Below are 27000 nucleotides of genomic sequence, written 5' to 3' on the forward strand. Positions count from 1 at the left end.
ACTTTAAACAAGAGGAAACACGAACGCCGCCGGTGTTTTCTGTCTGCAGAGATTTACTGTCAGAGTGAAACATGATGAAACAATCAAACGTCTGCTGCAGACAAACGAGCCCACACCACATCAGAGGATCTGATCTGGATCAGACGACTGAGACCGACTCAGGCCTGCTGGGAAAAAAACAGTTAACTCCGTCTGAAGGACAACTTTTAACGTTTTTAAGACAAAATTATGTTTTTTAAAAAAGGAAAAGTTGAGCAAAAAACGTTTGGTTCCATAATGAGATGTAAAGGTTCCTGGGACTTTTCAATAAAGGCTCCCTGGACCTGTTTGTGACAGAAAGAAGAACTTTTATTTGACTCACTTTGATCCGTCAGGCACACGTTCCCTCTATCGCCCCCTTCAGGACACATGACACACTCCGCTTCTAAAGAGGAACAATCAGGACGTTTGGAGCAGTTTGCTGCTTCAGAAAAAAAACACACACACACACAGAACCAATTTGTAATTAGTGATCTTGTGTATGTGTGTGTGTGTGTGTGTGTGTGTGTGTGTGTGTGTGTGTGTGTGTGTGTGTGTGTGTGTGTGTGTGTGTGTGTGTGTGTGTGTGTGTGTGTGAGTTTGTGTGTGTGTGTGTGTGTGTGTGTGTGTGTGGTGAATTCAATTCTTCGGTGCCTCCTGCAGTCTGGCTGCTACCACTGGTTTTGCACAACATCCATCATGACACACACACATACACACACACACACACACACACACACACACACACACACACACACACACACACACACACACACACACACACAGCTCTCCGGGGTTTGTATGTTTCTCTTCTGTCGCCATGGAAACGTTTTGCTTCTTTCTGATGGTTTGTGTCGCCAGCACAGTGTGTGTGGTTGGCTGTGTGTGTGTGTGTGTTTGTGTGTGTGTGTGTGTTTCTGATGAGTGTGTACACACTAACATGTCTGTTAGAGCAGCCAGAGGTCAAAGGTCAGACAGCGCTGCAGCTAACCCGCTAACTGATTAGTTCAGGCTGCTGCTGGCAACACGGCTGACTGCAGGAGGCACACACACACACACACACACACACACACACACACACACACACACACACACACACACTGCCAAACGATGCCATGGTCCCCGTGGGCTGAAACAGACTCTCGTCTTCTTCTCATTTTTCTCTTTTTCTCTCCCGTGTCTGTCTCTCCACCTCTCTCCTCTCTTTTTATTTTTTCTCTTTCTATTCATTCGCTCTCCTTTTATCTCTTTTTCTTTCTTTCTCTCTTTTTACTGTTTTTTTCCCGTCATTAATCTTTTTCTATCTCTCCACGTCTTTCTCTTCTTTGCTTTCCCTTTTCTTTTCTCTTTACTTTTCATTTTTCGTTTTTCGCTTTTCTCTTTCTTTTTTCCTCAACATTTTTCCCTTTCTTTCTCTCTCTGTCCTTCACTTTCTTCTTTTACATTCTACTTCATCTGTCTGTCTTTCTTTCTGTTGTCTTTTCACTCTTTCTTTTTTTCACTCTTTCTTTTTTCTTTCTTTTTTCTTTCTTTCTTTTTTCTTTTCTGCTTTACTTTCTATTTTGTCTTTCTTCCTTTCTTTCCTTGTTTCTTTCTTTTTTCACTTTTCTTTCTTTTCACTTTTTCTTTCTTTCTTTTTCTTTCTTTCTTTCTTTTTCTTTCTTTCTTTCTTTCTTTCTTTCTTTCTTTCTTTCTTTCTTTCTTTCTTTCTTTCGTTGATTTATTCTCTCCTCTTTTCTTTCTATCTACTTCAGTTTTCTCTCCATTTCCTGTTGATGTTTCATTTCTTTTCTTTTTCTTTGTCTTTACTTTCTCTAATCTTTATATCTCTCTTTTCTTCTTTCTTTCTAGTTCTCTTTTTCCATGTTTCTCATTTTCTCTCTCTTCCCGTCTATTCTCTCTTATCTCTCTTTCCTTTCTACCTCTTCATTTCTATCTTTCTGTTTTCTTGACTTTTCCCCTTTTTCCCATCTCATCCTCTAACCTTTTCTCTCTTTTCCTTTCGCTGATTCTTGCTCTGTCCCCCTTATGTCCCTTTTCCGTCTTGTTTCTCTCTTTTTCTTTTTACTTTTTTAATGTTTTCTATTTCCTTTTCTCTCCTTTTTTGTTTTCTTTCACCCTTTTCTTCTCTCTCTGTAAATCTCATGTTTGTCTTTCTCTCCTCTTTTTATCTTTATTCTTTCTGCAATAATTTTACTCTCCATTTCTCTCCCCTTTCCTTCACTTCCTTTTATCTCTTTCACTCTTTCTGTTCCTTTCTCTTATTCTCTCTGTTTTCTCTTCTTCTCCTCTCAGCTTTGAGACTTCTCTGTTCTCCATCCCTCCTCTTTTGAACGATCAGTTGTAACCTTTGTTTGTTTGTCGTCTTGTTTCTTCTGTTTTATGTAAACTTTGTGTTTGACAGATTTTTATATTTCACTTTGTTTAAAATGGATAAAAAAACATGTTTGTGTAAAATCTGAGCCGTCTGTTCAGGCTTTAAGAAAACATGATTCTGTTTTTTTTCCAAATCAAATTTAATCAAACGTCATTCCAGCGGGATGAAACAATCTGTCGTCTCTTTTTTCTGTTGGTGTAAAATAAAAATATCCGTCATGAAGCGAATCAGTGAGTGTGTTCTTAGATCTCTGAATCTCTGAATCCCGGAGAGAGCGTGGATTAATCTGATCTTAAAGAAGTGGTGGATCAAAGTGAGGAAGTGACCGAGTGGACGAGTCTGTGGAGGTGATCTCCAGCCGTGCAGCCTCTCTCTGAGCCCCGCGCTGCTTTAGCTCCACACTGTGCTGCCAACATGACGGATGATGCACATTAACACCGGCTCAGGTGGAAACTGTTTCATGAAGAGTTCTCATGAGTCGCAGGCTTTCCAGAAATTTAAGTTAAAGGGTGCTTCATGTGAGCGTGGCGCAGGATGAGGGGAAACTAAGGAGCTTATTAGCTTCTGTGGGGCTACCTGCTGTTTTTAAAACACCTGAGATTCCAGAATTTTCTTCCTAAACCCAAAATATCACAACTTTTGATCTCGTAATTTTGAACATACCCCCTCTTTAAAAAATTAAAGAGGGGTATCATATTTTCCAAAATGTTGAAATATATGCACATACAGTAACAACACTGTATGTCCACCTCTTTCCTTTATCTCTCTGTATTTCTTTCCATTTTCTCTCTTTTTTACTGTTTTTTTTCACTTTTTATCTTTCCACTTCTTTCTGCCCCCCCCCCCCCCCCCCCCCCTTCTCTTTTTCTTTTATTTGCTTTTGTTTTACTCTTTCTCTCGTTATCTTTTTTCCTCAATATTTTTCCCTTTCTTTTTCTTTCAGTCACTTCTTCACTTTGATCCACCGCTCCTTTAGGAGCGCCAGATTAATTCACGCTGTCTCCAGGATTCAGAGATTCAGAGTTCTAAAAACACACTCACTGATCCACTTCATGACGGATATTCTTATTTCACACCGACAGAAAAAGAAAAACACCTGAGATTCCAGAATGTTCCTCCTGAACCCAAAATATCATGATTTTTGATCTCGTAATTTTGAACATACCCCCTCTTTAAAAAATTAAAGAGGGGTATCATATTTTCCCATATGTTGAAATATATGCATAAATAGTAAAAATACTGGAGCGTGTGCAGTTTTCAAACCTTTACATGTTCATATGTTGTTGAAATCCCTTAATCTGTCCGTAAACTGATCGAAACACACCGCTTTAAAGTGGCGCCAGATCTGCTGAAATGATGAGGTCATCACATCAGGATTGCTTTGTTATTCATTAGTTGGAGGCGTGGGTCTCAAACACTAAGGTCTGCTTGTGGCATCGCCCCCTAACAGGTCTCTAAAGGACTGGCCAATCAGAGTGAAGGGGGTTTGTGGAGCCAGGAGCCTTAAAGAGACAGCAGCTCAAAACAAACGGTAAAGTTTAGGGAATCAGGGACTAATTTTTACCCCCTAAAACTGGTGTGACGTGGAGGAAAACATTTCTCTGACTGTTTGTCGGAGCCCAGAGAAGAGAAAGTGAAATATTTCTCCTTTAAAGGAAATATTATCTCGCTGTAATTATCTGTTTAGACTTCAGTTTCTCCGTCTGACGGATCTGACAGCTCGACTTCAGGCCGATCTGTCGCCATCGTTCGTGAAAACAACCAAACACGACTGATGGATCCATTCCTGACGTCTCGCGTCTTTACGGCTCGAAAAAACAAACAAAGGAACGTCTGATTTTGACGTGAAGCGATTCCCCGGACGTGTTTGTTCCATCTGCAGGAACGATGATCAGAAAAACAGACGAGCTCGGGCTGATTTCCTCCGCAGAGCTCGTTTATCTGCTCCGGTCTCTGAGTCTGATGTTTGTCGGAGCGGACTGGAGGATCCATCAGATCCTGGTCCTCCCTCTGGTAGCAGACTCTCTGACAGACCAAACGCCTGTCTCCATGCTGCTCCACTCTCAGCTCCTCCAAACCACAGAGCAGACCATAATAACCTGCATCATGTGTGGTTACCATGGCTACGGCAATCGAAAGGAGTCAATCTGGAGGCAGAGAGAGTTTCTGTCTGCCAGTTGGACTCTTTCTCCTGCGTCCCTTTTTTTCTCAACCCTCTCCATCATCAGGGCTGGATTTGAATCTGAAAGCTCTTTTGTTGTTTGTCTCAAAAGAGTATGAGCGTGCACACACACACACACACACACACACACACACACACACACACACACACACACACACACACAGTAGTAGCTGTGAGGAATACAGAGCAGTGAAGCTGCTCAACAATTCCTGCAGCAGCCGTGACGGTTTAAAAACAGTCACAAAAACTTTCTGGAGATGAGATTCAGAGACAGACGGACTCACCGTGCTGCAGTTCCCTGAGTGTCCACTAGAGTCTGTCTCCAGCCATGAGTTGGTCTCCATAGAGCTCCATGACAGGGATGAAAAGTAAAGGCATTTTCTGCATTTTGGCCTCTCGTTTCCACAGAAACGTTGTTCAAGCAAACCTAAAACGGAAACTTTTGAAAATGGCCACAAAAGTGGATTTTTTTCCTAAAAAGGAAAGCATAGGCTTAAGGCTAAAACATGAGTCAAAAGCTTAAACACAAGCTAAAGGCTAAAAACAAGTGCTAAAGACCAAGACATGGGCTAAAGGCTAAAACACAAGCTAAATGCTAAAAAATTAGCTAAAAGCTAAAACAAATGGTAAAGGCTATAATGTTAGCTAAAGGCTAATTCACAGGCTAGAGGCTTAAATTGTATGCGAAAGGCTAAAAAATGTGCCAAAGGCTCAAATACAAGTTAAAGACGAATAAATGGGCTAAAGACTAAATCATGTGCCGAAGGCTAAAACACAAGCCAAATGCTAAACCATGAGCTAAAGGCTAAAATACAAGTTAAAGGCTAAAAAAATGGCTAAAACACATGCTAAAGGCTAAAACACAAGCCAAATTCTAAGGTATGAGCTGAAGGCTAAAATTTGGACTGAAAGCTAAGACACAGGTGAAAGGCTGAGTCACGACTTAAGGGCCTAAACACAAGCTAAAGGCTGAAACATGGTCTAAAGGCTACAACACAAGCTGAAGGCTAAAATATGTGCTAAAGGCTAAACTACAAGATAAAGGCTAAAACACAAGCTTAAGGCTAATTCAAGAACTAAGGGCTACAACACAAGCTCAAGGCTTAAACTTGCGCTAAAGGCTAACACACAAGCTAAACGCCTAAACCCCTGGTTAATGTGTTTGTGCTAATGTTGGCTCCAACCCACAGTCAGCAGTTATTCTGCAGTGGTCTGTTCAAACTTGAGAGTCTATCAATAAAATGAAGAGCCAGGTTACATTAGCTCTGCTTGGTGAGGTTGGAGTTGGTAGATGAGCTCTGGTAGGACAGAACCAGGATTCACTAACGTTACACGTTACAGACACGTCTCAGAGCACCGGGCTGTGAGGAGAGAGAAATATAGCAGCTGCTACACTACGCTACAAACTGACAAAGTTAGCTTGTTGTCAGGTTTCAAAGTGTAGCTCTACCTAACTGTTGATAAATACCTTACCTCGTGGAGCTGGATCTGGGAAAAAGTGACTTGAAGAAAGAAAATTTGTTCCAAACAAACAATGCCTGGTTAAAGTCACATTTTTACAACAGTGTGTTTGAGATTCCGGATCCTCCTCAGAGCATCTTTATGAAACGTCAAAACTCTTTGGAACTCTGCATTCTGGAAGCTAAAATTCCGGAATGTTTGCTCACCAATTAATGATGTCACAGATAGCTTAATTCTGGAGCGACTTCAGAAGAAGTGTCTGATCACAGTTTGAGACTTTGACCACGTTTAGCATCAACATCCAACATTTGAACTTCCTGTTTCTCCCTAAGAGCCAGAAACACAACAGCTCCTCTTAAAGCTGTCTGTGAGCTGTAACAGAGCGTCTCTTCTTCTTCTTCTTCTTCTTCTTCTTCTTCCTCTTCTTCTTCTTCTTCTTCTGAGATGACGTACGATCAGGTCGGACTAAAAGGCCCAAAGTCGCTGTTCAAGGTTCTGCTTCAGGATGCTGTAATTCAGTTTAATGACACAAAATGACAGCTTTTAGTTTCCACAGTGTGTGTGTGTGTGTGTGTGTGTGTGTGTGTGTGTGTGTGTGTGTGTGTGTGTGTGTGTGTGTGTGTGTGTGTGTGTGTGTGTCAGAGGTGAGTGTTTAACATGATCACAGCTTTCTAATGGAGGTAGTAATTACCTCCTGGCAGACTGCCAACACACCTCACCTGTATGGACACACACACACACACACACACACACACACACACACACACACACACACACACACACACACACACACACACACAGACTAATCTGACTCAGTCTGTGAATTTGCCTCTTTGTGTCACACACAGATGAGCAGTGAATAATAAGCTGAGCTGACTTTCTTCTTCTTCTCTGGTTTTAATGACGGCGGTCAGAGCTGGTTTCCTGTTGGTCCAGAGTCTGTTTCAGTTCACGTTTAACTCTGAGAATAAATCTGTCTCTAACAGCTGACCATGAGGATACTCATGTCCCCTGGTTTAAAAAAACACTGGGAGATGTTGTGAGTTTTCAGTTTAAACAAAATCTCATTGTTTCAGACGGCTGAAAATAGGTTGTAGTTTAAAAAAAGTATTGATGTAATTTTAAAGCTTTAAGTCAAAATAAAGTTGTACTTCTCAAAGTCTTCGCACACCAGTGATGACTGGAATAAACAACATGAAATTGCGAAAAATTTGGAGGCGTCATATTAAATCTCCACAGCTATTCCCCTCCAAACAAGATCTTTATAATCATTGCCTTTGTTGTTTTTATGTCTGTTGTCATAAAGAACTGGATTCTGGGACACAAACACAATCAATGTTGATTGTTTTGGTATGCGACTTGTCAACAAAGAGCATTTTGATTGGTTGGATGTGTGCTTGTCGCAAGCGAAACTTTGGAAAAAGCGATGTCGGTCCGAAAAAATAAAAGCAGCAATTTCACTCAGTGAAAGAGCGTTGTTGGAAAGTTTGCATTGAAAAACAGTACGTTTGAAAAAAATAGTGTGCGAAATGTTCATGTGAAAAATACGCATCTGGTGTGCAAAGGACTGAAATCTAAAAGTTTTCATTCTAAGAAATTAAAGTTGGACTGTTAAGAGTAGGGATGGGTACCTTTCACATTTGAAATGATACAGTACCGTTCCCCGGTACCTGGCAATCGGTACCGGTACTCAATGGCACCAATTTCAGTGCATTTGTGTGTTTATGTGGTGATAAATATAAATTTGTTTAATAATAGAAAACCCAAAGTTTTTCAATTTAACAAATTTATTTCTCAACATATAACCTTGTAATGCTGTGTTCATGTCCAGAAGGAAAATCGCCTACTCCATTTTCTCACAGTCACAAGGATGCATTTTGGAACCTAAACATGGACCTAACCTAAATTTGGTTTAACGTGAATCGGTACCTGGAACTACTACCTGGTCTGTACCTATAAAAGAACCTAATTTGTTACCCATTTTTGGGTGAAATAATGTCAGCTATAACAGTTTTATACTGTTGACGTGAGATAAAGTTGTACCATAACGAGATCAATGTCTTTACGTTGAAATAAATTGTAACTTGATGTGATTACAGTCTTGATATTGAAACAAAGTTGTGATGTAACGAGATCAAAGTCTTCAAAAGAAGAAGTTGTAATGTAAACAATGATGTAGATCAAAGTCTTAACGTTGAAACAAACTTTATGCCACAGTTAAGGGTTAATGTGGAAATAATGTAACAACATGAAAGTCTTGACTCTGAGATCCAGTTTTACCGTAACCATATTAAAGTGCCTGAGTTGGAAAAAAAAGAGCCTTAACGAGATTAAAGTCTTTAAACAAAAGAGTTGTAACGTTGCAAGATTAGAGTTTAATGTTGAAACTTAGTCGTACTGTTAGAGATTTATGTCTTGACATTGAAGTTAAGTTATAACTTAACAAGATTTAAGTTTTAACGTTGAAAAGGGGGAAAAAAAATAAAAAAAGAGAAAAAAGGAAAAAAGAAAGAAAAAAGAAAAAAAGAAGAAAAAAGAAAAAAAGAAGAAAAAGGAAAAAGAAGAAAAAAGAAAAAAAAGAAGAAAAAAAGAAAAAAGAAAAAAAAGAAGAAAAGGGAAAAAAGAAAAAAGAAGGGAATAAAATGATAAAGAAAAAAAATGAAAATAAGTTTTAACGTTGTCAAAGATATAGTGCTACGTGATTAAATCAAACAGTCATGTTGTAACGAGTTAAAGGCTTTTTAAAGAAGTAGTCCTTATGTAAGAACAATAAAGTCTAAATGTTGACCAAAGTTAAACTGTAATGAGATTTAAGTATTTTTTTTTAAACAAACCTCAAAGAGATTAGAGTCTTGATGATGAAATTAATTTTACTGTGAGAAGATTAAAGTCTTTATGTTGAAATAAAGACGACTAAATGTAGAAACAAAGTTATAAAGTGACAAGATCCAAGTCTTAAAGTTGAAATCTATGGTTTTAGAGATTTAAGACCTTAATTCAAAGGACAGGCCTCAATGTTTTTTAAATTAAAGTTAAATAAAAGAATCTGTTAACTTGTAGAGTCTGAATCTGGATCAGGTTGATCCTGTTGGAAACATCTGGACAGAAGTTTCTGATCCACAGAAACCTGTTGCAGAGTCCGACTCTGAACTTTGGACATTTTAACGTTTTCTCTGACATTTGCAGTGAACGGCAGAGATGATGAAATCTTCAGCGCTGAAGTCGAATCAGAGAAAGGTTTTAATGACTCATTCTCCCTCAGAGCGACTCGTCTCTTTCTCTCCGTGTTACTCAGACGTGCTCGCTCCTCGTGTTTGCTCCTTTGTTTCATTAACGTTTCATTTCATCAGCCGCTCCTCAATCCCGGGACAAAAGCCGCTCGATAAATCTGCGTGTCACTCCTCAGCCGCGTCTGTGCTCGTCATTCAGCCGCCGCCAGATAAGACGAGTTCATTAGTCAGATAACTCATCAGTCTTTCTCTTCCTCTTTATTTCTGTGACTGTCTCCGTCTTTCTTTACGTCTGTCCCTCTCCTCTTCCTCTGTCTGTGCTTCCTCTTCCTCCTCGACCTTTACACCAGAGCGTTTCTTCACAGCTTCAGACTTTCTCAAACAGGAAGCTACACACATCTCTAACAGTGTTTTTAAAGTTTATTTCTGACTTCATCCCCTCCTCTTCGTCCTGTTTCGCTGCCTGAAGCTGCGGCGCTCTGTGTTTCCTGTGTTTCCCGTGTTTCCTGCATTTCCTGCGTTTCTGCGAGCGTCTGGATTTACGGCCGTGTGAAGGATTGATGTCGGGGCGTATGGATGCGGCGGTGAATCATGTGGAGAGTGTAAATGACATGTAGAGTGATGTATGGAGAGCTGGTGACATTGACAGGAGGCGTGCGGATGGAGCGAGCGTTAAGACGATGAGCTGAGGTGTAAATGAGGGAGTGGGCGGAGCCTGTGGCGAATAAATCTGGAGGAGAGAGCGCCAGAGAGGCGTGATGTAAATGAGGTCCTGTGTTTAGCTGATGCTGCCGTCTTCATGTTCTATTCATGTTGGAGAGCTGAGTGTGTGTGTGTGAGTGTGTGTGTGTTAAAATGCAGATTAATGCTGTAGCTCTTAAAGGGATATTACACCCTAAATCTGGAGTATTGTCTTGTTTCTTCTCATTCTTTTCTTTTTGATCTCTCTGATGTCAAATTTCACATTCCAGCTTTCCAAGCAAATATAAAAACAAAAACCAGGGTTGAAATTTAGTTCCTTGGTACTAAACATTACCCCTCAAAAGGTCCTGCTCCGTCCAGACACAGCTCCTTGGAGCTTTAAAAATATTCATGAAATAAAGAATAGTTATTTTTCTTCCAGAGGGTATTGATGATTAAAAACACTGACACTAAATAAAATCCTGCGTTAACATTTAGTTGAACTAAATCTTCATCCCATCTGTCAATAAAGCCTGCCACCGCTCTACTTCACCTCCTACAACATCAACAGCCCACCAACTTTCCATGCACCTGTGGCTAACCTCAAGTTTTACAGCCCTGGGAAGATAACTACATCTACAAAAAGACTCATCTGGAAGAAAATACAGATTTTAATTCTGTGTGGATGGATTCATTTAACTGACAATGTGACACATTAATACGATTTGATTTGATTTGATTTGATTTATTAAGGATCCCCATTAGCTGGTGCCGTAGCAACCAGCTAGTCTTTCTGGGGTCCACATTAAAAATATACATGATTGATATGTGGTAAGACAACGAAAAGTAATGAGTTGAGCCATATTATTAGTATATGTTATCAAATGTAAGTATTCTTTAAAATTTTGATTTTTTTTACTATTTTTTTTATTCAAAATATCATTTTGCAATTTTTTCGGGGGGGTCTTTTGCTTTTTTTTTTTTTTGCAAAGTTTTTAAATTAAAATTTTTTTTAGAAATTTTTCCTTTTTTTATTTCAAAAGATTTTTTGAAAATGTAACAAATTTTTAATTTTCAAATTTTTCTCAATTTAATTTTTTTGGGGAATTTTAGAATTATTTTAAATAATTAACTTTTGCATAAATTTGAAAAACGTCTTTTTTATATGATTCTTCACATTTTAACAATATATAGAATTCTATACACTGTTAAGTCTTTGTTGTGAAGATAAAGGTTTTGTGGCTCTTTGTGGCTTTTGCAGATGTTTCAACCGTCAGAACAGGGGTAGAAATTTAGTTCTTGGGGACAAACTTACCCAGCTTTGACTTTTGGGATTTCCTTTTGTCTTCTTTTTGGGAGTCCTCTTTGTTTTATGGCCTTTGTCTCTTTCTTACTGCCCTCTCCTGGTCTGGAGGTGTAGTGCAGTTTCTTTTTTTTTGCTTCTACTTGTGTCACTGAATTTATTTGATTTGAATCATCTTCCCGTTACAACACTGGGCCACAGGAACCATTTAGCGCCTTAAAAATAAGTTCCTGGACCCTAAAGTTCCTGGAGGATCTCAGAATGTGAAGTTTAGTGGTTCCGTCACATTTGAGCCGTACATCAGTACCCATCAGGCCCCTCTCTGTCGTTACTTCCTGAGATCTCTTTGCTTTGTTTCCGTTTCCATCAGTCAGTAGATGGATTCTGACTCCCAGTTGAGATCATTAGGACTCACCTCCTGGTTTTAATCGAGGGATGCAGTCGACACAAACAGCAGAGGTTTGATCCGTGTTTTCACAGTAACACGGCGTCCGTGTCTGAATCATTTATCCGCAGCAGAGTGACGCCTCTCGTCACTTCGCTGCTCTTCGGCTGCTTTATTGATGAGGAGGATGTGAAGCGGCTCGGCAGGAGCATCAAATGTGAATGCACATCTCCACTTTCAGCGCGCTGATGTTTCAGAGCGCCGGAGTCTCAGGAGGACGAGACGACTGCCGAGTTTAAAGCGGAGTCGGAGACGAGACTTCAGCAGGACTGAAAATAAAACCTGAGTGTTCTGCAGTCAGCGAGCGAACGTGGAGGGAGACAGGATGTTTGACTTCACTGTGCTTTCGTGTTTGTTTTAGGAGGCAGCCTCTAGTGGACACTTGAGGTACTGTCGTTTTTGGCAGCTCTGGCTTCATTTTTTCAGCTTTCATTGTTGGATCTGGTTCCAAGCTTAAGTTACGGTTTCTTGTAAACCAAAGCGGAGAGGGATGTGAGGTTGTGTTTTATTACACGGAACTTCCACCAGGTCCATCTTTGGTCCATCTCCGCTCCATCTTTACTGTCCTCTAAAAACCCAACCTGATGACTCCTGACCTTAATTTGCTCATTTTGACAGTTTGTTGCTGATGTTACGTGAAATATGATGCGATGCCAACTTTCAAGATTTCATTCTGAAAACCAACCCGATGTTTTGACGCCTGACTTTCGTAAAAAGTAAAAGACTTGTGTTTCTGCTGTAGAGGACTTGGGATTGCTGGAGCTGAGAAGGAGCTAGTGGAAGTAGCGAACCAAACAGCGGAAGTTTCATTTTACATATCGCCAACAATAGCTGTTTTTTTAGGTCTGGGCGCTAAGATATTTGTACGATATCTATTCAAAGAAAAATGGTCAACTGCTATCCTAGCAAGGATTTTTGACGCTAACTTTTAAAACTGGGTTTTAGCGCGAAACCTTTTCCTGGGTAAAGTTGCAAAAGGTACATCTTCTGAAGACGCTGAAACTACAGCCCCGTTCACAGAAAAAATCTCTTTCTCAGGAATATCCAACGACCAGAGACGTAGCTAACATTTTCTAAATTAAACCATTTGGTCATTTATAGAGATGGGTACCTTTCACATTTAAAACGATACGGTACCAATGCCCGATACCTGGCAATCGGTACCGGAACTCAACGGTACCAATTTTTGGTACTTTTTTGTGTTTAAGTGGTAAAAATGATCAATTTCTTTAGTAATGAAGTATAAAAAAATTTCAGTTTAACATATTTATTCTTCAATATTTAACCTTGCAATGCTGTGTTCATGTCCAGCATGGCACATCGCCTACTCTTCCACTTCCTCACAGTCACAAGAATGCATTAAGGTACCTAAACATGGTACCGTTTGATTTTACATGAACCGATACCCGGTACTTTTGACAGAATTCGGTCGGTACCTATAAAAGTACCTAATTCAGTACCCATCCCTAGTCATTTAGCTAGTTTAGCTTAAGTGTCCATTAACCTTTGAACTAACTCAGCTTCAGTATTTTCCAAATATGGTCGCCGCTGTAGACTATGAACACACTCTCTAGCCCAGCAACCACCTGTAGCATCACCTTCTATGTGGGAGAAACTCAAGAGCCGTGCACCTGACTCAGCATGTTAGCACAAGCAAACCATGGGTATGTGACACATACCCGTGGTTAGCAGAAAGCTAACTTATGTCCGCTGTAATAGCTGCTCTGATTAGCCTCTTCCACTCACTATCATTAATATGTAAAGTCATTTACGCACTGGATGCTCTGTGATTGGCTGAGGTTAACACGTTTACTCTCCGCCCAGAAACGTCCCGATACAACCAAAACATCAACACCCAGGCTGAGGAGGGGTTGAGGCAGACACAGACACTGACACACATGTATAAAGGCTCATAGGAGACAGTTAAGCGTTTGATTGGTGCACGTTTGCCGCCATAAGTTGTCTCTTGTTTCTGTTTCCTGGCGCCGTCGACTCAGCAGAAGTCATGAAGCCGTTTTTTTAGACTTCTGTTTGAAATGACTAAGGTCGTTTGTTCCCTGAACGAGTGAAAAGCAAAAGAAGAGAAGTGATGGAGAGAGAAGTGTGCAGAGGAGGGAGTGGGAGGTATAAAAAGATACAGAGGGCGATAGAGAGAGCTGTAGTTACAGGGAGGAGGAGGAGGAGGAGGAGGAGGAGGAGAGCAGCAGCTCAGCTGTCGTTCCAGCAGCGAGAGCGCTCAGACGCCGAGCGGAGCGAGCCGCTGCCACACGGATTATGAGCATGTCTGCAGCCGCCGACAGGACCTGAGAGAGGAAGGCTGCCGGTTTGAAACAGAGCCCACGAGCAAGGCAGGGAGGACATGAGCACCAGGTAGGACAGAAAGAAAGGAGAGGAGGAGAGGAGGAGGGAAAGACAAAGAGAAGGGGGAAAGATTTGGGTGTGAAATGTGAAAGAGGAAGTAAAATCAGAGCGGAAGAGAAAAAGAGAAGAGGTCTGAACAGGCTGTTCTCAGAGTTTGAGGATGTTTCTTTGCTTTGCTGAGTTTTATTTTACACAGACAGAGACACGCTCAGTTACACTTAGAGATTCTGTTTCTCACAATCTCTGATTTCATTTCCAGGATCTTTATTCAGTTTGTTTCTGTCGGTCTAAACGTCTGGGAAATACAAATGAAATCACTTTGTTATGACTTGTTCAGTTTGGCAGCTAAACGGCAACGACGGTGAATTTATCAGGAAAATTTCTGTGACATTAAAACACCATGAGAGGACAGAGGAAACACTTTAACTTCAAATGATTCAAAACAAGAGTTTATAAAGTGTGTTAATAAGCAGAACAGCGAAATCTGAGTCTAATTTTGTATTTTCACTCATTTTACGCTTTTTACTCTTCTTTTACATTATTTTGTATGATTGAGTTATAACAGTTGCCATGTAAAAACATGGAGGCGTAAATTAGAGGCTATACTCTCCTTATCAATGCCCCAAAACCCACCACACCCTGTACTTCCACCAGTGGCGTACAGGAGATAACAGATAAATAAGTGCTATAAACAACACGTGACTTACAGGCAAGTCTGTGTTGCATAATTTTACGTATATGAAATTGTTTATCACAAATATACAGACAGAGTTTGACGACAAAAGTCTTGATACTGAAATGTGTTTTTCTATTATTGTCCTGGGGTCAGGTTGTGGTACCAGCAACGTCCCAAACGTCCCTAAGTTCAGCAGGGTCTTCTTGCTCTTTCCAGAGGATTATGATGCTTTAACTTGTATTTACCTCAAAAAATATTAAATTTCACTTTATCCTAATGTACATCCACACCATCGACTCTTTCAAACATTTTCTCGGAAGCTAACGTTTAGCGATAACAGACTATAGCCTGGTTTGAACTAGAGGTAGACCGATATATCGGCCAACCGATATATCGGGCCGATATTTGGACATTTGTCTCTATCGGCCATCGGCCGTATTTTCCTTTAAAAAGCCGATTTTTGATCCGTTGTATAAAATGACACAATTTTTGATCAGGCACAAAAAAGATGAGCACCTCAAACTTGTGGAACCACTTGGATACATTACATACTTTTGTTCAGATTATATTAATAAGTTTAAATTTCTTTTTTGACATTTTAAGAAGAGTGTGAATGTTTACTACTGCTTGTTACATTGTGTGTTTACTCAGACAAAATATGTCATTGTTTTGAAAGCTGAATAAATGTTCAGAGGACTGGACACGACTTGTTGTAATAGATTTCTTTTAGTTGCTCAGAAATTGCTGCGTTTCACAAAAATGTCATAAATATATATTTATTTAACAATCGGCCTGAATATCAAATTGGAAAAATCGGCTATGCATATCGGCATCGGCTGCCCAAATTTGGAAAGCATTGGCATCGGCATCGGCATCGGCCCCCAAAAAACCCATATGGGTGGACCTCTAGTTTGAACTTCTGCGTCAATTCCACACCAAAGTCCGTTGACATGCACCTCCCAGATTTTCAAACCTCTACCTTTTCATATGTTGTAGAAATCCCCGAATCTGTCTGTAAACCACAGCCTGTATAATGGATGGTTGTAGTCTCTATGATGTCACAGTTCCGTTTCCAATACAGGGTTTTAAAGCAAATCGTCAACAGAAGCCATATTGGAATTTTTTTTTTTTTCAACCTGTTCATTTACAGCTATAGGGTGCCAGACCTGTCAATCAGCTGAGCTGTGCCTCTGATTGGGCAAACTCATCATCTTATTATTTTCTAAACTGCTGCGTTAGCAAAAAAAAAAAAACAAAACCTAATCAGTGTGTGCTGATAGAGAAATGATCTGACATCAAGGCTGTGTCCGAAATCACTCCCTATTCACTATATAGTAAATACGCCATTTTGTAGTGCTGTGCAAAATCTGAGTGAGATTGAGTGAGATGAATATATACCATCATGCATTTGGGTTAAAACAGCAGAAATGGCTGATTACATGTTTAATGATTACTTAAAGCATGAAACAACATTAAAAACTGTCAGAGAATAACACTTAGCTCCCTCTTTAACTTTCGGACGAGCCCGTCTCCCAACTTTGAGCTGAGAAACAAACAACACGGACGTTAGCTGCTAAACTGTTCCACGCGGGTGATGCATTCACTGGACCTTGTAATTCTGAAACACAGCATAAGTTCTGCGCAAATATCTGGTTTATTAAAAAATAACGTGTAATAAATGTTTCTATTATATTTGTCTGTTGCAGAAAATAAGCTAAATATAAAATTAGGTATCAGTAAAATAAATACTGTTGTGCAGTTTTTAAGAAAAGATATAACTGTAAATCCCCAGCCGTCCGTGAGAGACGCGAGAGTAAAAACGTCACTGTCAGCGGCTGGCGAATGAGTGAGTAGTGTCCGAAATGTTGTTTTAATTTAGCTGATTGACTGGACTACATAGTCAACTACATCTAATTCACTATATAGGGAGTAGTGAGAAGGGAATGAGTGAGTGATTTCGGACACAACCCATGTTTTGAACCAGGCTGTAAACATGTTTATTTCTGCTGTCAAGATCGGATTTTTGAATGGTTGTGTATGTGGTTTTTGCTATTTCTGTAGACAGCCTCTAGTGGACAATCAAGGAACTGCAGCTTCTAACACTCAGTTCTTAAATAGCACAAGATCCGTACGAGACCTTCACAAGACTTCACTTCACTTAAAAGGATATTGGGGCAGGCCTCAAACACCAAGGTTTGGCGTACAGAGTGCTGGCCAATCAGAGTGAAGGGAGTTTGTGGCGCAGGGAGCCTTAAAGAGACAGTAACTATAATAAAAACCCTGTTTACACCAAGCGGTTCAATTTGGTTTGTCTAGGTACGACACACCTGTACCGTCCCACTTTCTGGTACCCTTCTGTTAGGGTGCAAGACATACCAATCTGACCCCAGAAGGTGGAGCTAGAAACACTGCAGTCCACTGATTGGTCGAAAGACTTCCTGTACGACAGCCGCAACTGTATTTCTGGTGGCAAAGCTCGAGTCGAGAGAGCCACATGCCAAACACAAAGAAGACGAGTTGCTGGATGTCTTCATCGTTGCTCTTTGTGTTTTTCCTTTTCGTTGGATTTATTAGCAGGTATACTGTGTTGTGCTGTTTTGCTGTCACGGTATTCGGTAGCTGACACGGCTACAGGCGTCCAGCTTACACACCGCCTCCCAAGAAGGGCACTGTTAGCTGTGGAAACACAAACAGAATCAGGCTTTGGGGATCCGTACCGTACCAAACCGCACTGATCCGTACCGTACCACTTGGTAGAAAAGGGGCTTTGTGTATTTTATGCTGCTGGGGCACCAGAGGGACAGAATAAAGACTAAACAGACAAAGAGATCACTAAAGCTGTTAACACTTAGTTATAATGCACAGAAGTATCTAACCAGGTTATTAAGGATGCGGCTGTTTAAGGCAGGTTTTTCATAGAAAGAAGGATTTCTGATCACGTCTGCTCGTGTGTCAGTAAATATCTGCTGACATGTTTATCGGTGACAGTCAGGAAATATCAGCTGACTTATTGATCAAACAGAGAATAAATGTATTGATCTGACTGCTCGTCCTGACCACAGCTGACTGTAATCAGGATTAATAAGCTCACCTTATGTCAGTCATGAGCGTACCGTGGTGGTGAGAGGAAGTGGCCCGCTGACCTTTGACCCTCCAGCCCTCAGCTCTGGGATGCGTTTAATCTCCCGCTGGTCTGCGTGCATGCTAACTCAGGCTGATGAATATGGAACAGCAGGTCCACATTAACGCCGTCCCTCTTTTATTGACATTCACCACATTTCATATCCAGTCGCCGGGCGGCCGGCAGCGTCTGTGCCGAGTCCGCCCATCTGCTCATGAATAATAAGGAGACGCAGAGAGGACACGTCAGGAGGACAGGCCACAGGATTTATGCTCCCCAGGGGGTGCTGTGGGTGGGCTCTGTTCACAGATCAGGAGAGCATGACTGCACATTTACAGACACATAAAACAGAATCAGAGCCAAAAGTGAGCGGACGGCGGGCACGCTCCATATGTGACGCTCTAATGTGCTGCTAACCGCCCACGCTCTGCTGGCGCCTGACTTTAATCACGTGTCAGCATCAGAAAGAAGCAGTTACATCATTTCAGGGTGGAGTGGTTAGAGACGAGCACGGCTGAGGATCGATTTGTTCGTATGAAGTGATCTACAAACAGCTTTCAGACAGAGACTCCTTCACTGAGTCTCAGTTTCACTGTAAACTGTCAGTTACACAGAGGACGGGAAAACTACTTTAAAGATGTTTGTTGAGCTGAGGTCAACAGGAGAGGAGGATTCCGGAATTCTACAAAGTCATTCTGCTGTGACTTCGTAGAATTCTGTCTATGACCTCAGGGTTCTAGAACTCCTGCTGCCTGCTCCTGATTGGCTGATAATCTTCAGACCACAAACTGAAACCTGACACCACTTTTGTTACACAGTTTCTACAATTGAGTGCCTGAGCCCGATAAGCAGTCTTCCATACTTTCCTCTGCCCTTTTAATCCCAAAATGCGTGCCCACAGCTTGAAATAAACATGAACATACCTAGCCACATAATTCAGTCACGGTCAAAAATTTATGAATCTGTTGTTGGCATACTGAAACATGCTCCACAGTGCCCCCTAGGTGACAAAAGTGTAGCCCCTTGTGCCAGTTTGAGCAACAGGCCTAAAAAATGTTGGTGCATAACTATCTTGCCGAGGTCTACTAAAAAGTATCAATAACCAAACAGTGTTTGGAAATTGGAGTCAAACGTCACATTATTTTCTAAGCTTCACCGATCAGGTCATGTTCTGTAGTTATGAGGCTGTGTCAACGGCGCCGTATCAAACTCTGAAATCACTCCATGAAACACTAAGTCATTGCAGCTCCTTCATATGAGGTACAATCTGCTTCAAATTTCACACAAACCATCAACAGCACAATGAGTGAGGGGGTACTCCGGGTATGACAAAAAGGCTCAGGGGGCACACAAGACAACAAAGGTTGGGAATCACTGCCGTAGACTGTCCCCCAGATCGTCTTCTACAGGATTCAGTTTGTCAGTACAGTAGTTTAAAAACCTCATATTGATGGATAAGCTGTGATTAGTGAGTATTGGTTCATCTGTCTGCTTAAACATCTACCAAACCATCTGCCAGCCTTTCCCCAGACTGTGAGCCAGATAGCCCGCCAAACCGTCTGCTGGATTGCCACCTACAGGGGTCAGTTTGTCAGTGGACTAGTTTACAAGTCTGATACTAATGGACAAGGTCTGGTTAGTGGTAACTGGTATAGCAGATGGTCCTTGAGACCGTCCACCAGACTTTCCGTCAGATCACCTGCCAGACCATCCCCCAGACCGCCCCCACTGAAAAACATAATTGTTGTTGTTTGACACCAGTGACACCCAGTGAGTTAAGAGTATTTACATCGCTAAAAAACAGCACTAAAGGAAAAGTCTGTTGATGGCTGGTTCAAAACCTGATCTGGTACTTGACTCATGGAATATTTAGATCAAACATAGTGACTATGTTTCAGACAACTTGAGACAGGTCTTTGGATATTTTAAAGCTATAGCCTTGGTCCATTCATATATATAAAGATAGACAGATAGCTATATGAGTAGTGGTGTGCGGATCAACCTAAAATATTGCTATATTGATGCCAACGTTGGGATCAGTATTGATATTGATGAGATAGATACTTAAGTTTCAGTTTCTTTTCTCTACATGTGCTCTTCTCAAATGCTCACATTCTCATATCTATCTATCTATCTATCTATCTATCTATCTACCTACCTACCTACCTACCTACCTACCTATCTATCTATCTATCTATCTATCTATCTATCTATCTATCTATCTATCTATCTATCTATCTATCTATCTATCTATCTATCTATCTATCTAGATAAATAGATATGTGTGAAAGAGGAAGTGTTTTTGTAAGACCATGTGTGTGATGTGGCTCATTGTATTACCACAGTATTTTTTTGGTCTCAGACTGGTCGGCCGGCCCTGTTGTAGTGTAATTTAAAGAACACTGTTGACTCATAAATGCATATAATCCTTCGTAGCTGTAACATTTTGCTCACCATCTCCTTTATGAGTATTTGTAGCCCGAGCAGAGAGATGAGTCCTAACTCGACCTCTGCTCTCCTAAAGATAAAATGTGGTCGTCCTGCTCCGTGGTGACTCATCCGCCGTGTGTTTGGACCTTATTTCAGGCTTAAGGAGCTCTTTTTACAAGCTGTTATATATTATGTTGCCCTCCGTGTTCGTTCTGTGTATTTACGGGTGTACTGCAGCCACCTCGGGCTGAGCCCAGCAGATAATATTTCACTGCTCTGAATATCAAATAAAACAAAGCGAGCAGCAGCAGCAGCTTTGTTTTCAGGCTGGACTCCATGAATATCAAATACACGAACAGATCAGGATTCAAAACAGCTGCTTTTCCTTTCTGCACAATCACCTCAAGGTAATAAAAACACTTTCACCTCCGAGCAGAGAACGTAACCTCTGAGATTTATCAACACCCAGCTCCAGCTCCTGCAGGCGGAGCCGCGGCAACTTTACAAATGATGTCACTTCACGGCGCTTTAATTTGATTTTACTGCCGTCAGAGAGTCAGGACGTTAACCGTCGAAGGAACGAAACATGCTCACTGTATGACAAACGATCAAACATTTCACGACTGCTAAAAGTCGGCCGTTAGCGGAAACTAATCCAGCAGGTGGATCAGGGAGTCTGGTCTGGGGTCAGTTTTTAGGTCGCTTTCATAATGAGGCTGTATGACATAACGTTAATATAATAGAGAGGATTACTGAGGGGCTGAAACAGCGCCGGGTCACTGCAGGACACCAAATATGTCCGAATCGGTCCAGATGTCAGGTTCACCTCCGGGTCACATTCCTACGTATGAATCAGAGATATGTTGGAGTGTGTGTAGGATGACGTGTGTGTGTGTGTGTGTGTGTGTGTACAGTAGTATTGCGTTATTCAGGAGGACAGGCCATGGAGAATGTTGGAGCAGCATTAACGGAGAAAAATGAAGTTAGAGAATTAAAGGTTATGTAAAAACTCACATGTTTGACTGAAAACAGATTAAAAAGATGGATTAACTCATAAAAACAGATTACTTTATGTGATTTTGGAGGAGAGACTCACAGTAAAGACACAAACTCAGCCAAGAGGTGAAGTTTAGCGACTAAAACTGCCACCTGTCAATCAAAGAAGCCACGCCCCTAAGCCTCACAACTCACATATTTTCTTACGCAGATCTGACGCCTCAACACCAAACACCAGAATACTTCCTGAATCACGACTCCATAAACGTGAAAAAGCGTATTCAGGTAATAAACGTAAATAACTTGTTTTATTCCTGAGCACTCGAAAGCAAAGTGAATCTTTGGAGACAAGTTGCGTTTTCTTCAAACTCAACTCCAGTCAGACGTCATCAAACACTTTGAGCTTGGCTACATTGTTACAGGAAGCCTCAAATTTGCACTTTGATTAAACATATAGTTTTCTTATTTCAGCCACAAAACAAGAAGTAACTTATTTTCACGTCTTTAAAACTAATTTACTCTGCAATTTTTTCTTTTACCCTAAAGCGCCCTTCAAGAAAACAAACATCACACTAAAGTGCCCTCTAAGGATCCAAGACCCAGGCTAAAGTAACCTCTGGGGATTCAAAAACCCAGGTTAATGGGCCCTCTAAGAATAGAATAGAATAGAATAGAACTTTATTGTCATTGTAACAAGTACAACGAAATTGAAGTCACAGCAGCAATCAAGAAAACAAAAGTAAGAAATTGTATAGAAAATGTAAAAAGGTCCATAAGAAAATAGATGCTGACAGCTTGTCCATCATTGTCCAGTCAGCCAGCCTCCACCTCCACAGGGTCCAGGACTGAGCTTCTTCAGCAGTCTGTTCAGTCTCTGTGTCTGTGAATAGCATGATGCTACTTTGCCCTCTGGTATTCCCTCTGTTGCTGGGTTAGCACAGCTAGCTCGTCCATCTTATTACAGATAGATCTTACGTTCCCAATAACGATGGATGGAAGGACAGGTCCATGTCGTCACTTCTTAGCTCACACCTGAGAACCAGCACGTCGTCCTCACCTCCTTCTCCTCACCTTGTGGGAAACATCCGGCATAGCACCAGTTAGCATTGACATGCTACAGGCTGCTAACATCTGATTTCACATGTAAACAATGCAGCCATGGTTACATGTAGGATCTCCAACCAAACACAGGAGAAAAGTAGTAAAAATATCACTGAAGACACAAAAAGTTTGGTGTCCACGACCAACAAATGAGCCAAACAAATTAATGATCCACTCCAAATACAGAGATTACTAAAAAGAGACGAAAAAATTACAAGAAACAGACAAAGAAGAGAGAGCTGCTGCAAAAGGCAGCCATAGCCAACAGGTGATTAACCCATGATTAAGCTCTATAGGGATCCAAAACGCTCACTTTCAATCCCAGATGTGTGCTGAAGTGCCCTTAAGGAAGCAATAACGCGCACTAGTGTTCCTTCTCAGGGTCAAAAACCTACAGAAAAGTGCCCTCTTATCGTCCAAAACTCATGCTTAAGTGCCCTCTGAGGATCTAAAAATCATGTGAAAGTGCCTTCTTAGGATCCTAAACCCATGCTGTAGTGCCCCCAAGGGATCCTGAACACCTTAAGTGCCCTCTAACGACCCAAAAGTCACACTGAAATGACTTCTAAGGACCCAAAATGCACGCTAAAGTGCTCTCAAGGGATCAAAAATGCGCACTAGAGTGCCTATTTGGGATCCAAGTCGCACACTAAAGTGGCCATTTCTGGTCCAAAACACGTGCTAAGGTGCCCACCTGGGAAGAAACACATGAAACCTCCTTGCCTCTGTTTCAAACACTTTGATTGAGCTGCTGTCTCTTTAAGGCTCCCTGCTCCACAAACCCCCTCTTCTCTCTGATTGGCCAGCCCACTGGAGTTCTATCAGGGGTGGAGCTATGAGCAGACCTTGGTGTTTGAGGCCCATGAGGCTCTTACACATCAGGATCCAATAAGAAGATCACGTTGTGATGACCTCATCATCTCATGTAGACTTTGTGAAGATGTTGGGCAACTTTTAGAGCAGTTCACGAACAGATTCAAGGTTTTCTTCTCTGTTTTAGACATGAGAGCTCTCAGACAAGCTGCCTGATGAGACAGGAATCACAAACGTCAGGGTTTGCGTGTCAAATCAGAGAAACCGTCTTGGGTTTTTAAACACTCAGAAAGATTTCCATACGAGTAAACTCGCGTCTGTTTCTCAGCGGGTCGTGTGTTTCCTCAGTCTGTTCACAGCCGGATCCTCCAGACCACTTCAACATGAGAGCTCCCTTAAAACACACACACATAGAGCGTACTGTCTGTGTGTGTGAGTGTGTGTGAGATAACTGTCTAATTTGCATGACACACCCCGCTGAGAGCTGTTACACACACACACACACGGTGCACAGAGAGCCACACACACTGGCTCCTGCTGAGCTGTGTGTGAGAGCCGCTGATAGGATTTCAGCGATTTGTTATGAGTGGAAGAAAAGAGCGAAGCTAATGACTGCTGCGTGTGTGTGTGTGTGTGTGTGTGTGTGTGTGTGTGTGTGTGGGAGAGACTGAGACACACTGATTTTAACCTCTGTCACATTTCTTTGGTTATTATTTGGACCTGAACCTCTGCAGCGTTCTGATCTCCGTCTCTCGTCTCCGTCTCTCGTCTCTCGTCTCTCATCGATATTCTCGCCCTCGCACAGAAAGTAAACAGCGAGCATCACGTCCTGCTCTGACATTTCACCCTAACACGGCTGCAGTAATAATAAAATCATGTTTGCCTCTGCAGCAGCTGGACCTCAGCTCTGCAGCTGAATATCTGCTGCCTCCTCGCTCCACATTTCCTGTCTGCGCCGACGCTCTGAGACACGACGATGACCTTCAATCTCTACGGTCGCTGCGGGCTCTGCCTCCTGCGTTTAACCGTAACAAACATTTAATCCTGGTTTACTTGAATTTATACAAGTTTAAGATTAATTTGAGATTTTTTAAACATGATTAAAATCAGAGCACCGGGCCCAGAACGGGGCCTTGAGGAACACCTCTACTTATCGACACCTCGTCCTCTGACTGTGCCGTCTTCATTTCTGTTTTTACAACGCTTCCTCTGATCCAGATCAGACTTAACCCCGTCCCCACAGTCCTCTGTGTGTTGATGGGTTTGAGGGAAATAATTGAAGCAGGTTTTCACGTCTGAGACAGGAAATTAAAGTTGCAGACGCTGCTTCTTCAGAGATTTAACCGTCACGCTTCAGTAAACTTTTCTTTTTGTTTTCCAGAAGTTGAGACTCCTCCTCGGAAGCGTCTGATTGGTTGACCCTCGCTGGGGAGGTCAGGGGTCGAAGGCCATGGCGGGCCGACTCCTCCTCTTCCTGTTCATCTCGGTGACGCTATGCCACGCCCACTTCCCCTCGGGGCAGCGTCTGAAGCCCCGCCTCCAAAGGGACCGCCGGAACATTCGGCCGAACATCATCCTGATCCTGACGGACGACCAGGACCAGGAGCTGGGTAAGAGGGGCGCTGAGATTGGATCAGTTTGTCAGTTTGTGGTTTGAAGACTTTTACTGAACTTTCTGTTGTTCTGTCTGGCGCCCCCTGCAGGCTCGATGCAGGCCATGAATAAAACTCGTCGAATCATGGAGGAGGGCGGGACTTCTTTCTCTAACGCCTTTGTGACCACGCCCATGTGCTGTCCGTCACGTTCGAGCATGCTCACTGGGAAGTAAGTACCTAAACATGCTAATCATTAGCTTACAAATTAAAGGGCCATTTCACTGATTCTGCAACTGATGAAGTTAGTTTCTAAAAGACGCCTAAATATCTGTGGGGAAAAAGAATCTAACTGAGGCATTTTCTTCTAGGTATTTTACATATATCTCTGCAACTGTAAAAAAAAGGTTGTTCTTTTTACTTGTTATTTTTGTTTTATAATTTTTTACTTATTTCTATTTTATTTTTTAATTAATAAATAATTTTTTTGTGCACAAAATCTGTTTTGCCTTTTTTTTTTTTTAGGTTTTTGAAAATTTAGTTGTTTATTTGCTCTGTTGTTTCTTAATACGTGGATTTTTTTTTTTTTTTTTTTCCTTGCAAAGAACATCTTTTTAAACTATAACTCAGCATTTATATTTTGTTGCAACAAAAGAAATTTATTTTTTGGGGGCTGAGCAGTTATACATCTTAAAATTTTGATTTATATTTTTTGACCATACAATGTAAGTATGGTAAAAAAAAAGTCATTTTTCAATCACCCACATTTTCCTTAAATATGTGGGATTTTTCTGCATTTTTTTTATTTTTGGTTGCCCTTATCCTTTGTTGTGGAAAGTTTTTTAATTTTCTCAAATTTTCCTCTTGCTGATACTTTTTGACCTTTTTTTATATAAGTTTTTTTCTCGTAATCTGAATTTTGTTTGTTTCCAGAGCCCCTATTCTCCGTCATATATGCTGATTTTTTAAAAATATTTTTAATTTGGATTGTTTGTTTTTTGTTTGATCTTATTTTTTTTCATTTTGGTTTTTTTTTTTCTTACAAAACATTTGTTTTTTTGTTTTTTTTATGTTTTTAATTTTTTTATTCTATTTATTTTATTTTATTTTTTATTTTTTTGTAAAACTTGAGTCCAGTCCAAACTCCATTCTGCACAGATGTATTAAATCTCTGTTTTTTCTCTCTGCAGGTACGTCCACAACCACAACACCTACACCAACAACGAGAACTGCTCCTCCATGTCGTGGCAGCGGCAGCACGAGCCGAGGAGCTTTGGGGTTTACCTCAACAACACCGGCTACAGGACGGGTACGAGAGAGAGGAGAGAAATGAAATCAGAGCGCTGCTCGGCTTTAAGTCAACACCTGAGAATCACAGCTCACCTTTTCATTAAGAGGAGGATGAGATCCTGAAGTTAAAGCTGCAGAAACCTTTTCATTGCCAGGGCAGCAGCATCAGGACGAGCCCGGACCTCGTCGTACGGCAGGGTGACTCTTTGTTCTCATGGCGAAGAGTAAAGTTTGGGTGGAGTGAGAGTCGTTTTTCCTCCTTCAAACCAAAGGAAAGTCAGGAAATCCCAGAGAAAGAGGAGAAACATGAAGCGAACAGAGGTCTAGACATTTGGATTCAGTCTTTCAGGTTTCCCTCTGAGCAGCTTTGATCACCTACAGCATGAAAATCTGTTTCTCCATAAATCATCCTCCAAACCGCCGCTGCTGTCGGGCCTCATGGTCGAATTTCAATCTTGGATCCTGAATCCACCTCGAGCAAACGCTGACTGAAATGTGATTAGCATTTCTGCAAAAGCCATTCAGCAGCAGTAACCATCCTCCTCCTCCTCTTCCTCCTCTTCCTCCTCTCTCTGTCCTCTCTGCAGCTTTCTTTGGAAAGTACCTCAACGAGTACAACGGCTCCTACGTCCCCGCCGGGTGGAGAGAGTGGCTCGGTTTGGTGAAGAACAGTCGCTTCTACAACTACACACTGAGCCGCAACGGCGTCCGGGAGAAACACGGAGCTCAGTACCCACAGGCACGTCTTTGACCGATAGCGCTACGTAACTCCAAATAAATATTTTTTCAGGTTTTTTAAAACTGGAATATCAGAAAATACTGTTTTGTTTTCTTCATTTTTTTACATAATTTTTGGGGCTTTTTATGCCTTCAATTGGACAGTAGAGAGAACAGTGGAAAGACAGGAAACAGGGCGAGAGTGG

General features: G+C 41.4%; 1 protein-coding gene across 5 annotated transcripts in view; it reads left to right on the forward strand.

Annotated features, from left to right (window-relative positions):
• Nucleotides 1-27000, forward strand: part of sulf2b (sulfatase 2b) — an 87297-nt gene that overhangs the window by 37306 nt on the left and 22991 nt on the right. For 4 of the 5 annotated variants that reach the window (XM_074680943.1, XM_074680946.1, XM_074680945.1 and 1 more), the window contains exons 3-6: nucleotides 24577-24805; nucleotides 24899-25019; nucleotides 25978-26096; nucleotides 26665-26816. In XM_074680943.1, coding sequence (XP_074537044.1) covers nucleotides 24646-24805; nucleotides 24899-25019; nucleotides 25978-26096; nucleotides 26665-26816 — 552 coding nt within the window. In that variant the 5' untranslated portion in view covers nucleotides 24577-24645. Of the gene's footprint in view, nucleotides 1-13910; nucleotides 14068-24576; nucleotides 24806-24898; nucleotides 25020-25977; nucleotides 26097-26664; nucleotides 26817-27000 lie in introns of those variants that run through there. The other variant, XM_074680944.1, reaches the window with a different exon arrangement.

Source organism: Halichoeres trimaculatus, unplaced genomic scaffold, assembly GCF_033239565.1.
Source record: "Halichoeres trimaculatus isolate MK-OKI-2021-1 unplaced genomic scaffold, fHalTri1.1 fHalTri1_scaffold_11, whole genome shotgun sequence".
Lineage (NCBI taxonomy): Eukaryota > Metazoa > Chordata > Actinopteri > Labriformes > Labridae > Halichoeres > Halichoeres trimaculatus.